This window comes from Centruroides vittatus, unplaced genomic scaffold (genome assembly GCF_030686945.1).
Source record: "Centruroides vittatus isolate TY-2023 unplaced genomic scaffold, ASM3068694v2 contig_559, whole genome shotgun sequence".
NCBI lineage: Eukaryota > Metazoa > Arthropoda > Arachnida > Scorpiones > Buthidae > Centruroides > Centruroides vittatus.
In genome coordinates this window covers 1515305-1531488 of record NW_027122332.1, presented here as the reverse complement: position 1 = coordinate 1531488, position 16184 = coordinate 1515305, and the positions used below count along the sequence as shown (strand labels likewise).

General features: G+C 33.9%; 3 protein-coding genes across 4 annotated transcripts in view; 1 reads left to right on the top strand and 2 right to left on the bottom strand.

Annotated features, from left to right (window-relative positions):
• Positions 1–133: 133 nt before the first annotated feature.
• Positions 134–10303, bottom strand: LOC136978884 (alpha-crystallin A chain-like). The gene is made up of 2 exons (XM_067274721.1): positions 9634–10303; positions 134–148 (listed from the first exon to the last, which is right to left on the bottom strand). The coding sequence occupies exon 1, from the start codon at positions 10194–10196 to the stop codon at positions 9657–9659; it is 540 nt and encodes a 179-aa protein (XP_067130822.1). The 5' UTR covers positions 10197–10303; the 3' UTR covers positions 134–148; positions 9634–9656.
• On the top strand, positions 3486–7928 carry LOC136978847 (FAD-linked sulfhydryl oxidase ALR-like). 2 transcript variants are annotated; one of them, XR_010881295.1, is made up of 4 exons: positions 3486–3719; positions 7306–7496; positions 7564–7845; positions 7877–7928. XR_010881295.1 is itself a non-coding variant. In XM_067274668.1 (3 exons), the coding sequence occupies exons 1-3, from the start codon at positions 3609–3611 to the stop codon at positions 7748–7750; spliced, it is 489 nt and encodes a 162-aa protein (XP_067130769.1). In that variant the 5' UTR covers positions 3486–3608; the 3' UTR covers positions 7751–7928. The 2 variants fall into 2 exon arrangements, 1 of the variants encoding a protein (XP_067130769.1); XM_067274668.1 differs by having other exon boundaries at positions 7564–7928.
• Positions 10304–14543: 4240 nt separating the features above from the next.
• nonC (serine/threonine-protein kinase Smg1) overlaps positions 14544–16184 on the bottom strand; it is a 157467-nt gene continuing 155826 nt past the window's right edge. Inside the window, exon 75 of the mRNA XM_067274716.1 lies at positions 14544–16011. Within this exon, the coding sequence (XP_067130817.1) occupies positions 15934–16011 (78 nt within the window). The 3' untranslated portion in view covers positions 14544–15933. The remainder of the gene's footprint in view (positions 16012–16184) is intronic.

Here is a 16184-nt window from a genome sequence, read left to right as displayed (position 1 = left end):
TAGCTCTGTATTAAAGTTAGTTTAGTACAGAATTGTTTGTGAAATAAACTTCTTGTCACATTAAATACTGCATTATGACTTACTTCTGCAGTAACAACTGTTAAATATGGCTCTGCTTACTGAACAAATCCAAACAGTATTGTTGTTCCTTAAAATAGCAGCAGGCTACAATAATAGTCATTTAAATTAATAATTTTCATTTACATAATACTGTAAAAGCAATTTTAAAGTGGCACAATAATTGCATTTAGAAACCTGCCCAACATCCTGTTATTTCTAAGTTAAAATAATTTGAACTAAATATGAACAATTTAGATACATTTTTGATTTAAAGAATATTTCATTTTAAATGAAATAACCCAGTGTTATGAACACAATTTTTCTTGCTGGTATGAATGTGTATTTTTACTACATTATGTATATGTTTATTTATAACAATGTAAAACTCGGTATAATCAATTTAAAGAGGTTTAACTTTGACACATACACTTATTGTTATTTGGGCTTCTTTAGAAAATAATTTATTTAATAACGTACAAAAATTTTTGCAAAACACTGGTTGAAAATCACTGGTCTAGAAGTTTTGTGACTGGATGTAAATCTGGTTTTGTGACTGGATGTAAATCTGGTAAAAAGTGGCACTTTTTATACCACTTCCGAACCAGTTAGATAAGTGGAAACATACACTTCCTCAAAAACATTTACAACTCACAAGAAAATTGCGAGTAGGCAACTTGCATTATGGTGAAATATTTCTGATTAAGAGTTATTTGCATATAATCGAGGGTAAGAGAGCTGAGATTCCCCATGGAAAATGCCTATCCTTTGAATTTTTCCAATTGCCTGCTATATTTGTCAGTTAAAGTTCTAGAACATTTAAAATTGTTTATGTTAACTATTATTATGAATCACTTTTCAGATTGGATAAATTAAATTAATTTTTTAAATGTCTTAATTTAAAATCGTTGCATTGCTACGTATTGTGTATACATAATTTTCTCTTTCTGTAAACAGTATATCTGGTTAATAAATAGGTGTATTTGCAGTTTTCATATTGTATTCCATTACATATGTGACAATATAATTGGAAAATCCATAACTAATGCATTTAAGCAGGCGCAGAAATTTAACTCGGATGAAGGCAAACTTTATTTTTTTTCAAATTATTTATTAGTTTTAATACTGTATGAAGTACAGTACATCATTTTATTTGATATGGGTAATAATAAACGGTATTTGGGATATCATTCACTCTATTTTTGACACACGAAATTGCATTTCTTATGACATTCACATTGTGTCTACATATTTTACTAGTTTATAAGATAATCTGCACCATTAAAAGTAAAATATAAAGGCAGGTTTATTGATAGCCTACTCTGACATCTTTCCTTGTTTATATGTAGGTCTATATATAATTAAAATATTAAGTAATACTTATAAACTCTGTATTCTTGCTGTCACTGTCAATATCTAATAATAATGTTTGAATTCTTGTCAACTTACATTTATTCTATTTGTCAACCTCTAATTCATTTTCAATATGAAAATTGACTTTTAATTCTCCCCCTCTCTAATCTGTTCCTAAATTTTTTCTGGCTATTCTCTAGCTCATTAATAAACACAATATCGATTGTAAATAGCATATACCCTAGCTTATTTGTCACTGCATCCTGCAATAATTCACTTAATATTAATAAAAAGAAGGTTAAGGGCTTAAAGTTAAACCTTGATACAAAAAGAGGATTTAGAGTGGATTTTGGTGTAACACTTTAAGCTATCCCAATACTTTTGTATACATATCATAATTAAATTTAAATCTCATGAACCTCTCTTCATCCTGACTCAGATTTCACTGAGAGCATCCCATATTTATAATGCATAGATAGGGCTAATTATAATTCTTTTTCTTACTATATTTTCATACTCACAATAAAAAATCCAAAAAATATTTTAAAATGAATTTAAATTGTGAGCAGAAACAGACCATGGAATCAATTTAAAGTCTAAAATCATGGAAGTGACAGTTAACAGAATTATAAATATTAGCGGCATTTGTGAATAAATAATGCTGAAAACCCAATTAAAATAGTTTTTTAAAAAGACAAAGGCAATAAATGAGTGAAAAACGAGAAAAATTTCATCTTTAAAAAGAATTTCGAATGTTCAGAGCCAAACTTACGCCGCAAAGCGATTACAGCGCTCGAAGTGGCAAAAATATTTATTACTCCCTTTCGTTTCATTACCAATTTGAGTAATTTATCAAGAGATGGCGTTAGGCGCCATCTCTTGATAAATTTAATAATTATAAATTTTATTTAATTAGTAAGTAGTAGTGCTAATATAACTCGAAGTAATCCGGCAATCATTTGGTTTCAATCTAAAAATCGGGTTTATATTATTACTTTACAATTTTAAAAATATAGTTTAAGGAAAAAAAATAATAATAATAATTCAAAAAGACACGCTCGTATTACGTTTCGCCATCTATCGTTATAAAAGCATATTATTTTTAAAAATTGAAATAACTAAGCACCGAAGTAAATTTCAACCATTTATATGATTACTAGCTGACCCGGCCACGCGTTGTTGTGGCTCAAAATGTATCTATTATAAATGTATAACACTTCCCCCGTGGGGGGAATTTCAAAAAATCCCTTCTTAGTGTACATTCTCTTGACGTACCCTATTAAAACGCAATCAAAAACGCATCTAAAATAGTATAATAAAAGCCGAGTTCTTCACAGTAAGCCTTAATCCCGTCACTTTTCCCGCTGGGGAATATCGAAAAATCCCTTTTTAGTGTATATTCTGTTGACGTAACCTATTAAAACGCAATTAAAAACGCAAAAAACCGCATGTAAAATAGTATAATAGAAGCCGAGTTATTCACGGTAAGCCTTAATCCCGTCCATCTCCCCCCACTGGGGGGAATTTCGACATGTATATTATATAAAAACACGTGCATATTCGAATGCAACGTTGTGTCAAAATTTCAAAGGAATATGTACCAACAAACAAACGTTGTATTTTATTTATATAGATAGGTAGAAAATGATCTGCTTAGGACCATTCTCACAGAAAAGCATAATGCCTCACAGAAAAGCAAACTTAGGTCGTCTGAAGTTAGCGCCATCTGTTGGACATAAAAGCCTTAATCCATATATAAATATATTTTTGAAAGGGGGGAAATGGTGTAGGGGTATGAAAAATAGATAGTAGCCGATTCTCAGACCTACTGAGTATGCATATAAAATTTGGTAAAAATCGGTAAAGCCGTTTCGGAGGAGTACGGTAACAAAAATTGTGACACGACAATTTTATATATAAGATTATTATAACTACAATTATCCTAAATAAATTAATTATATACACGAACTTTATTCCTACGTCGAAATTAATGATTATTTTAACCGAAAGAGGGCGACACGAAAACAATTTTTCTTTTTTTCGGAAGCCACATTTTTTTCTATATCAGAAATAAAAACACAAACGAGATTTATTAATAACTTTCAAGCGTCGAATCCGATTAATATTTATCATTTAAAATATTTCGTTAATAAAAAGTTCAATTTCTAGGGGCGCGCTACTCAAACTGGTTAGTCCTAATGGCGGCGCCCGATGCTGCGGTTGATTCGGAGAAGAATTGTAGAGCGTGCACTGATTTTAAAACTTGGGCCAAGAAGCAAGGAATGAATGTCGAAGCTGCCGAAAAAAAGGTGCTTTAAATTCGTAAATTATCCCTTATTTACACGTAAAACTACTTTCTGGTGTAGAATTTTACGTCAATTCGTTCGTTTATAAAGCACAAATGCAGTTCCGAAAAGGACGTTCGAACCTTATCGGAGAAGTGGACGGTGCTCGTGGGAAGGGGGTCTGAACCCATCATCCGCGACTTCGATTGGTAAAATCGAACGGTAAGTTCGATTTTACCAATAGGTAAAATCGAACGGTAAGTTCGATATTCGAAAGAATTCTGGAATGTCACACCCACCATTGGCCAAGTGGATAAATACCTGTCGTGGGTTCTCCCCCGCCCGCAGTGCTGGCCCCACGTGCAGTTTTCTTCCAATTAATAACACCTAAACAGGCGCCGTGTCCACCAGTGGCCAAGCGATTCCATTCCCCAAACACCGGTATTATCGGTCGTGGGTTCGCACCTCGCCAGGACGGGCCGGCCACGTGGAGTTTTCCTGGTTTTCTCCACGTCTTTAATGCCTGAATAGGAGCCGGTTACGCTTAAAAATACCTCCCGGAAGACATCTCCCAAGTGTTGCGTTGCTGTAACTAACAACATAAACGGATGCCGGTTTCTCTTAAGGTGGCGGGTTTGCACCCAGCCGACGTGGAGTTCACTGGGTTCCTTTGCATCATAACACCCAAATAGGGGCCAGTTTCCCGTAGAAAGTTGTACCGGCGGACATTGCCATATACCAGAAAAACAAATTCGAGAATGTTGCGGGTTTTTTTATCGGTTGCGTCATTCTTCTCTCTCTATAATAATTCAATGTTGGTGTTTACTAATCTTTAATTCTTTGTTATTGCAATATGATATGAAGTAAACAAAGATAAACTTTAATTCCTGTAAAGTTTACTCTCTTTGATTCCATATTAGTAGGAATAAAAGGAATATAAAGTCAATTTTTTGTTTAAATTTGATGGAGATTGTGGTTAACTGTTTAGAGATGTGTTTTAAGTTTGAAATTTTTCTTTTTTTTTTACAAATCAAAGAGGGCTTTTCTGTACTCTGTGGATGTGTTGCCGTATGAAGCAAATTGATATGGCCAGTCCAACAAACAAACAAAATGTGTTAAGTCGTTGGCTTACTTATCGGGCCGTATTTATTGAACGCTTTAAATGCAAAAATTGGCCGACAGAAAAGTTTGACCAGTTTTGTATACAACTTACACTTACAGCCCGAGGGGAAAGACAGTTTCGTCTCCCGGTGCATAGAAAATAAATTTTTGGAGCTTAAAGCTGCTTTACTGTACAGCGAGTTTATTCAGGCCCGTGGCGGGGCGACCGGAAAGTGAAGATTGGGCCCGGTACGAGCCGAGTCGGCCGCCGCCGCCTAGATAACCGGGCCATTTTGCCGTCGGCAATAGAAGATGGACTGCTTTTATGCAAACTTTTTAGTTTTTGATTATATTTTTTTTATTCATTCCATTTATGACAGAATTTTTTATTAAAATGGTTAGTTTAATTTATGGTTTAAGTAGTTTTAATTTTATTTACAATATAAAAAGTATAATATTTCATTTAATACATTTAGTGAAGATTTATTGAAATATTTTTCACACAATTCAGAAAATTATTATGAATTTTTATATAATCAAAAACATAATGCTTAACAATATAAACTTTAAAAATTACATTGCAGTTAATAGAAGTAAACAACACAACGGTATGTAACCATTTTATAAATGCACGAGCAAAAATTAAATTTTAAACGTTTTTAAACTTATTCCCAAAGATTCGCTTTTATTAGAAACAGACAAATACGATTGGCAATTGGAAAAAATAGTAGCGATGGCATCTTTAGCTAGTCTCTGCTACTTCGACGACACTCTTACTACTTTTCCTGTTTTCTCGTCGGAAAATCTAAGTACGTTTGATGACGGAAAGTGAAGTTCACATAGATTTAAGCCATTAAAAAATAAAATGAGTAAGAACATATTCAAAAACAAACACTTATAAGAATGACAACATTTTTAAGTAATGAGAAAATAGTTTAAAAACATTCATTTATTGTGTAATTTATTACACCATTTTCATTCCAATTTCCTTCATTATGAAAATCTAGTAGTGAAACTTAATTAACTTACAGTAACTGTGGAAAATATTGTGTTACACAATTATCTTGAAGCATTTACCTGACATTTGTGTAAAAAATTAAACTTTTTATCAAATTTTATTTCTGTGAAATACTTCAAATATTTTTCACCTGTAATTATCAGCAGGAATTAAGTAGCACTGCCTGTTAATAATTCTGTAATATGTGAAGTTTTAGTAGTTAACATGGTATTGCAGAAATTTCAATGGTAAATTCTCTAAAATTTATCTCTAACTGTAAGTTAAAGCTTGTGGCTTATATTCAGAATTATAAACCAATAAATAATAATATGAAATAAATACTTACTCTAGATGATTTAGTAGGCTTAAAATTGTTCCTAGAGGTCGATCGCAACCATTTAGTTTCTTGGGACCACACCTTCGGAAATTAGAATATGGAAACTTTCTTGCCACCGGCGTAATTTGATTTAACACGCCGACGACATCTCAAACGAAATTTGACAGTTCTTAATGAAGACCAGTAACACGGCCGCTAACTGTTAGTCCTAGAAATAGGACTAACAGTTAGCGACTCAAGTGTTCGACGACCATCTTCTGATGATGTCAGATTATTGTGCACGGAGAGCAAAGAGGCCCCATATCTAAGTGGTGGAGAGTCTGCTCACTACAATTTGAGGTGACTAGGCTCAAATCTGGAACTTTCACAGTAATGAGAAGTTTTCAATTATAGAAAAGTAATCTAGAAAAAGAATTTAGAGAAATTTTTTTGTTTCATAGCATAAAACAACCAGAAAATTGAGTTGAGCAAGTTTAAATTTTTCTTCTATGAAATCCAGAAAAGGAATTTCTTAAACTGATAGTGGTCAACTTGAGACATACCGTATGATCACATTTGGTCTCGCCTAAGTAGTAAGAATTTTGAAAGAAAATAGAAGGAGACAAAGAGCAATCTCGACAATATTTTCTGTATACAGAAAACAGGAATGAAATGCCATCATTGCTTCTTCCTCCATCTTAACTATGTGAATTGTGTTGTCGTTACAGAAATAGCCAATACCTGACACTTTAAATTTCTTTTTCTGGATCTAACGAGAACATGATGTTTATTCCAGAATTGCTATAGAATTGTTTTTCTCTATTATTTTTCCATAGTGCTTTTCTGCCAGTGAGGGTGAGGCTTAACAGATAGTGCCTTCACCACTGAATCATCTAATTGTTTTTAAAGCAATGTGCAAGTCATGTAAACTAAAAATTGTGACACACTAGGCAATTTCTTGACTTGGAAATGTGTCTCTACCTCTCCACTGTTTTTCCTTGAAGTTTACTTAATACTATGCTTTCTGTATTAAAATTATTATTTATAAGTAAATTTCAAAAAACATTCATGCAAAGTTAATAAAAGTATTCATACTTAATTACAAATGTCGAACAAAATAGCTTAAACTGAATTTAAAATTTTATATTGTTGGCCGTCCTACGTTGATTCTTTATCCCAAATTAATCTCTTTGCAGAGATCGAAAAGAAGAGAGTGTCCATTGGATTCGAACAGACTAGGTTATTACACTTGGTCGTTCCTCCACACCATGGCCGCCTACTATCCCGAAAAACCGACCGTAAAAGAACAGGATGACATGAAAGAATTCATTGATAAATTTTCGAAATTTTATCCCTGCGAAGTCTGCGCCACGGATTTCCGAGAGAGGTACGTCACGCGGTCTTGACTTTTGGGAAACTTTTAATTACGTAAAATATTAATGTATTAATTGTAGTATTAAGTCAAATCCACCAAACACGACGAGTAGAAATTTACTGTCGAACTGGTTTTGCGAAAGACACAACGAAGTGAATCGCAAGTTGAACAAGCCCGAATTCGACTGCAGCAGGGTGCTGGAGAGATGGCTGTACGGCTGGAAGGACGGCTCTTGCGACCGGTATCCCAGTCGACGTTCCGACTAGATCCGTTACAGAGATTAGACTCTAACAAAATAATTAATATATTTTAAAAATGTTTCTAAACTTTATAAAAACAAAGTTTATATATTTGATGTTATGTTGTAAAAACAAAGTTTATATTATCATTAGTTATGTTGTATATAAAATATTGACTTTTAAATAAAATTTATATTTATTTTGATTCGTCGAAAACTTTTACTCGAAACAAATAAAATGTGACTCGTAAAAAACATACATAGACATTTCACATGCATAGAATTGTGTGTATAACTTATATAATCTAATGATCAATAATCTGTTATTGAGCACAAATATAAAGATTTTATTCATCTTAAGTCAATTTTATGCTGCTTTCGGTACAAATACATCTGCGAACGAGGCAGTTGAAACATTATCAGAGCTGTAGACCACGCTTGTAGAAGTAAAAAATTGAAAGGCACCATGGTCTTTGACATGACCCTTACAAGACGTAGCTAGAATAACTGCTCGTTAAACATGCAATAGGTTTAACAGAACGTGAGGCATGATTCCAGTTGTGCCTCGTGTTGCACCGTGGCATTTTTTGTTTTATGCCCTTACAGCTACTGTTAGCAAACTGGAAAACAGTTGATTTTTAGAATTGCAATTATATATAATTATGTTTATTATGCTGTGTATATATATATATACAGCATAATAGACACTTAAGGATGTGGGATGCATTCCAAGAGATACATCATTAAGCAAACATTATAGTATATAGTATATACATAGACAATGTACAGACATCTCTGAATTTTTCAACTCCATTATAACCTGTAAATCTTCGTCCAATGGCGATAATTATAATTAATTAATTCTTGAAGACAAAGTCCTTCCCAAATTAAGGGATCACCATTTATTGTGTTCCGAACTAAGAGGAAAGGTCAGTTGCCAAAAATGTAATGTCCGGAACACAATAAATGGTGATCCCTTAATTTGGGAAGGACTTTGTCTTCAAGAATTAATCCATTATAACCTGTTAAGTGGTGCATATCTGTATATGTTTGAAAGAATTCAAGAGTATTACAGATTGGTTGCATCATCAATTTGATTGTTTGCATACAATGGAAGATCATTTATCTTTCAAGTTTACTATTATTACGACTCGGCAATAATGCTTTTAAATTTTAGAGAGAATCTATTTGACAAGAATGTTGCTGGCAGAATGTGTACCTGAGGACGGTTTGGTGACAAGTCGATAGAAATTTTAGCCACTAAGGGAGTTTAGAAAATTCGTTATATATTTTAAATCTCAGATTACATAATTAGTACAAATTAAATTTTGTATATGTATTAAAATTAGATTAATAATTTATCTGTAATTTAAACTTTAAAACAATATTAATTACTCAGAAATCATTCCGAGAAACAAAAACAGGTAAGCCATCAGAACAAAAAACGGTACAAAAATTTTGCAACAGAATAAATTTTATTTGGTCGCCTGTATTCTAACAATGGCCATTGTAGTATACCCAATTTGGGAACTGATTACCATTATTTTATGAAATGAAATATATTTCATCTACATATTAATTCAGTAATCATATTGTAATAAAGATAGGCTTATTGCAAATATATTCTAATAGTTTCTCTATAGCATTTTTACTCCAGAATGTGTTCATCAAAGCAGCTTATCTGTTAACATAAATGAATTTAACAATGGAAATGTACAGATAATTTTTCAAAAACTGTATATCTTTGGCTAAACACTCATGTTAGAAATTATGGAAAAAAAAAATTTCACAATTAACACCAAACTATCTAAATATTTATTTTTAAAAAATATTGAAACAAAATACAAAAGTTCCTTTCCAGAATAAACTAGAATGGAACACTATCTACAACCATTGTTAATTTGTAGACACTACAATACTAAACAGGAGAGAACTCATTTATCATCTTTAATGTTTTCGACTGGTATTTCTGTTGTTTTCGGTTCCTCTACGAACTTCAGGGGCGCTTCGATAATCAAATTTCCATCAGAATTACACATGGATCTGACAGTATCCGGATTCACTTCCTCGGGCAGGTTGTATTGATGCGTATACTCCCTATACACCTTAGCACCGTCCTTGGTGGTTTCTTGCTTCCTCGCTTGTATCGTCAACAGGCGATTTCTCACCGTCACTTTGATGTCTTCGGGTTTATAACCCACCACGTCCAGCTTCAAAGTAAACTTCTCTTTGGCGTTCGAAGCTTCTATTGGAACTTGCCGACCGAACCAAGGCGACGTTAAACTTGGAAATACACCACGTGCATGAAAATCGTCGAACAAGCGACGCATTTCTCGTTCCGTATCCCTCATTTGCCTTTCTATGTATCGTATTCCCGACTCGAAATCGTGAAACGGGTCCCTCGATCTCCAGAAATGGCGAACGCCGAGTAATTTCGGCTTTAAAATCGGTATCAATTGCACCAAACGTGACATCTTCGCTTCTGTCGAGACGAGACGTAAACACGTCTTAATATAGACTCACGTGTAGCGACATCGTGCGACGTTCTTGCGTCATCTACATTCTAGAACTTTCTAGAAAAATCTCGGGGATTTTTTTTTAATCTTTAGTTAAAATTCCATTACGTATTTATATTATTTACTGTAATAATTTTATATTGTAATTGTATTAATTGTAAGTAATTATTGAGTCCGTATGACGTAATATCGTTCGGCTATTTCGTGAAACTTTTTCAAGGTCAGATATTTAATCGTGAGGAGAAAAAGTTTAAATTCACGCTTTTATTTATATTTATCGCCAATTTAACCATTATTAATAAATAGTTTAAATATTTACTTAGAAAATTTATAAAATAGTTTAAATATATACAAATAAATTATAATTTTCTATCTAAATTATTCAGAATGTAGAGGAAACGCCGACACGGTAACATTTTTTAAAAGTAGAGAATGTGATGTATTTGGATATTAATTAATGCGTAGCCATTTAAAAAATGTAGAATTAAGATTTCGGCGCATTGATTACGCCGAAAAATTAATACAAACGAAGTTATTAATTTCAAGTTTTAGCGGCAGATGGCGTGTTTTTCCGATGAATGCGATCGATTAGGATACAGAATATTTTTTACGCAAATTTGACACACTATATTTATTTTAAATAAAAATGATGCCGCCAGATGGCAGAGACGGTTAAGGCATCTGCCTGCCGCTATGGGGAATCCGGGATCGAATTCGGACGGTGGAAGAACTTCGGATTTTTTCGGCGATCCGTTCTTGGCCACCGCGAACCCGAATTCGCGCCCGTAGGCCCACAGAATCGGAAACGAAGGGAGAGGGAAACTTTCTACGGCCGACGAAAAACCGACGTTTTAACGAAAGTGACGTCACCGGTTGTCGAAGCCTGCGGACAGAGAGACGGAGTCGTGTCGGGATGTAAAAAATCGTCGGTAAGAATTTCTCAAAACGGACGATTTCGAATACTCTGAATGAATTAAATATAGAAAGATAAAGTGGTTCAATAAAAACATCGGACACGTGAAAAAATGATGGCACCCGAAACAAAAGTCAAATTATTTTGATTAATGTTTTTTCCAATTGCTTCGCCGGTTCTACTTTATTAAACGTGCATTTCGAACAATTACGTTCCTCTTCGGTTTACGAGTTCTTTTACAAATTCACCGAAGGCTGCACATTAAATATACAAATGTACAGTAAGCGGCTAACGACGGGTCCCGTCTTTACATGTATACGAGCTCGTATTCCCAGCTACTACCAGGGGCGCCCGCAGACTATAAAAAAAAGGGCATTGTAGTCTACTATATAAAATACTCGTGTGCAGTTTATATATACAGGTATATACTGGTACAGTACCTCGGTACTCGACCGAACAATCACGACCCACTAGAACAATGAAACCTTGAAAAAACTAACCTATAAATTCCCATTGTCGACCTTCCATCCGTGTTTTTCCTTAATCTTGAGAACGAATTTAGATAGATGAAAGCCGAGACCGGATATGGAAAAATTAAGGAAGCCCCGATTAACTATATATGAACTTCCGGTTTTAACCGGAAGTCACGTTATTTCAATTCAAAAATTTTCCCCCGAAATGAGTTAAATGACCGGCACGACTCCATTGCTAACGAAAAAGTATGATGTACAGGGGCAAGACACTATTAATGTGAGGTGGAGAGCATATATTTTAAATTAAATAAATGATTAAAAACTGCAGAGAGAGGAGTCGTGTGTCACATCTCGAGGAAAGTCGTACTTACTGAAGATTTTGTTGGTTAGTAACATTTATACTTTTTCATAAAACGCATCCTTACCCTCAAAATTAAGCCTTTTGCTATTTTATAGTAATTAAAAATATAGAAAGTTTTCAGAACAAAATCTGTTAACAGATGGCACCACACATTTTTAAATTTATTTTGCTTAATAATATAAAAGTTACTTTTTAAATAAAAACGCATAACAGCCGGGAAAGTTACACAACTCGTTGCTGGATTTTTCCTAAACTAAAATAAACAAGTATTCAAAAGAATTGGAATCCGGAGGAATTTTAGTATCATCCCATCACTAGTATTGCACACCAGTGTATGTTGTTTAGCTAGTGATATTAGTTACTGGTGAATTCACGTTTCATGGCCGCATGGTAAAAGACAATCTAAAGGAACGGCGTTCTTTGGAAAATGTCAGGCAGGTTTATCTACTTTGACTGCCAAGTTAGAAGACAGGTTTTGTGATTTTTTTGGACAGTTGAAACTATTTACCATACTGTTGCCAAGAAATATTTCGAGTTCAGACTCGCGTGAATTTACTGAATATGGTAATTGGCAGATCATAAAATGGTAGATTTTCACAAGTTCTTGCAACCATAATTCGATGAAATAGAGAAACAATTTCTGATAGACTGGGGATTCTTTTAAAAGATTTGTCAGGTGTAATGATATGTCAATGGCTACTTTTAATTGGACTTCTCTGATTACCCTAGTTATGATATTTGTTCTTTCACTCCCAGTGTACACTGTTCAGTGTGAAAGAGATTTCGGTGAGATGAAACAAACAAAAACTCCAATTCAAAACTGGTTTTGATGTAAAAAATGCCAGCAACTTGTTAAACATCTCCATAAATGGCCCTCCGAGACAGGAATTTGATTTTTATTCAGCATTTGTTGCCCGGTGTGAATCAAAGCCAAGAATTGTTCAATAATGCATACTTGTGGATTGTAATAATAGATTCGTCGTTACATTAATAGACACTGTATACTATTATAGTATACTGCATTATGTGAATGTGGATAAGCTGACTTTTGGGGATCGTTAATCCTTCATCAGAATAATCTCGGGGCTCTCGCGTATCTGGGTGGTGACATCAAGGCAGAGAACGATCAAGTTCACTTCTATTGTACTCGTATATGAGCGACGGTATCAGTCTGGCGTTGCCGACTCCACACCTTGCGGAGTCATTTGTTTTCTTCCACGTCGCATTCATCATTTATTACAAATTTTTATAAACCTTTTTAGGTTCAAACTCAATCTGGGATCTCATATGAATAAACAAATGTTTAACTTTCTGCAAGTCGGCATTGTTAACAATAGCTGTGCCTTGTAAATCTGCACTACTATTTAATACTAAACATGGCTTATTTTAACGTTAGAATAATGGGCAAGCAAATTGGGCTTTGAGTAAGCTCCTGTGTCTCTGTGGTTAATGTTTTATGCAAAGACTTTGTTTGCCCAAGAATACCACTGCAGCAGTTCCTTGGCACCTTTGAGAAATGGGGACACTTTCAATAGTCACTAGGTTTGGTGACTATTGAAAGTGTCCTTAATTGACAATGATCCTACTACTACAGGACCAATAGCTAGGATTCACTCAACTGTATGGTTTTCTTCTCGAATACCCATTGAACTGTACTGTACCATTTATGGCAAGTGCAAATGCTTGCACCATGCAATTTTTTGATTGCCATGCTCCAGAATCTTCGATAACAAGTACGCAAATGGACAAATTGGAAGAGGACCAGTGCATTCCTCCATTTTAAATCATCTAGATAGGTGTCTCAACCTGTGGTCTGTAGTCAGATTTAAATTAAAACTGTCCAATAATAATTCTTACTTCCAACTTAATTATGTTTCCATATGTATTGAAAACATGTTTTTAGATTTATTATGTTATAAATGACACAATATGCTCCAAATGTTGGTAATACCCATATGGGTTTAAAAACAAATTAAGGCCTACATAATGGTCCTTGAAATTTTTCAGACATTTTACTATCCTCTGGCTTAAAAAAGGTCAAGAAACACTGCTCTAGAAAGCTGCAATACCCCCAGTGCATTTGACAACCGATGGTAAGACACCGTAGGCCCGTTTAGATTTAATAAACAAATATTTTGAAATTTTCATATCTAAAAATTAGGAATTAATAGATAAATTTAATTCAATTTAACAAAAAGGGTCAAAAATTTTGATATTTGTGCATAATTGAATATGCAAGCACTAGATTTTGGCTAATGGAGGACTTATCACACATGCACTATTGATGCAGCCAAAGAAATCACACAGAAATGGAGGAACGCTGGTTATTTATTGTAATGGCAGTGTGTGATTTGTGTCCAATTTTTCCAGCTGCATCAGTAGTGTGCAATAGGTCTTCCACATATTCAATTATAGTAATGTAAGAACGAAAAGCAAACCGATGTCCACACATTTTAAAACTTTCAATGCAAACTTCACTTTCTCCAACATAGGGGTATCACAATACGGCACATTTCCATCTGCTGTGGAATATCAAAAACAAACTAAGGCCACAGAAATTATTTGAAAACAAGACATTTATTAGCGGAGCACATATCAATAATGACAAAAGCATTCTGACGCATTTACAATCAATTGTGTATCTAAAAAGACCAAATGCACACTAACAAAAGAAATAATCACATTTGAAATTCCTAAATTTAATTATAACTAATGAGAAGCTATTTATTTAAGTTGGCGATCCAAAATCAACTCTAATTTAACCGATGAGAACTTTACCGTACGATATTTTCATTTAGATTGCTGGTGGTGTATTTCCTACCTTTCACTTTTCGTTAAGAGTTTGCTAAAAGCAAAACAAAAATGAACAATTCAGATTTCTCCTTTTTATTTGCTGTCTGCAAATAAATATAAAAATATCTTTAACAAACAGCAGGTGATATATATATGTATATTGTGGAAAGAGGTAAGACTAAAAACCTTTCTCCAAACAAATGTCGACATTTTAAAGTAAATAAACTGATGTTAAAATATTTTCATAAATCAAGTGTTGGAGAAGAAGCAAATTAAAAGATCACAAAAAAATGATACAATATGGACAACTATTAAACAGTTTCTGAAGATTATTTTCCAGATCCAAAGCAGACTTCCAAACTGATAAATGCTAAAGAAAAAGCTAAAAGTATATTGTTATTAATATATATAAATTTTAAATGACTCATTCATGTTATTTTTCTTCTGTTTTTGTTTTTTTTCCTTAATATTTTGTTTTTTTCTTTTTTTTTGGGTAAGCGTAAGGTGACGTGGGATCCGATCAATAATTCAAGCCTATTGAAGTACAGGCCGTTCTCATTTTGACACACTGTATTATGTTGCGGGCTCTTAATTTGAGATTTGCTTTCCACCGGCAAAATACTCTTGATTCTGCAATAGCGGCACGGGATCGGTCGACAAATTTACCTCTTGCCAAACTCTCACGTTACGAATATCTAAAATTTTACCCTTTACAATACCTTTTACGAACGCGACTCCCGGCCGCACTTTTAAATTTAGTGTTGGTTTTATTTATTACTTTTTTTTTTCCTTTAAGAGCTGCAACATGATTATACTAAATCCAAAGCACTTCATGTTTGGATATGTCCACATTTTAAACCCCTGTATCTGCCTTGCTTCTACCCCGTGAACCAGGTTTAGGGGATTTTTTTTGCACTTATAGTGCTTGCCGATTCGAGTATTGCAGCTTATTACTGCACGCTGATGAACTCTTCTTCTTTATATGAAGGGCGAGCAGTGGCAAGACATACAGGATGGTAACAAGCATCCCCGGCAGCAGGAAAGGATGATGATTATCCTCCGTTTAGCTGTTATGCCAAGCAGCCACCCACTCACTAATCGGGGTGAATTGGATATTAAGCTCTCTCCCCATACAAGGGGTGTCTAGATATTGTTTCACACCCAGGGTGTCCATCCCTCGTATAATACAGCCAAATTCTCCAAATTAGTTGCTTCTTTGATGACAAAGTCAACCTAAAAGTAAATATAAACACTTTTAAAAAATCATACTTTGTATGTTGCAACACTAAAATGAAGTATTTTAATGTTGATAAGTATCAAACATTCTTTATTGACAAAATATATAACTAGGTTTAATTGTATGTCTACCCTAAATATTTGGAGATATTTATAGAAAGTGATGACAT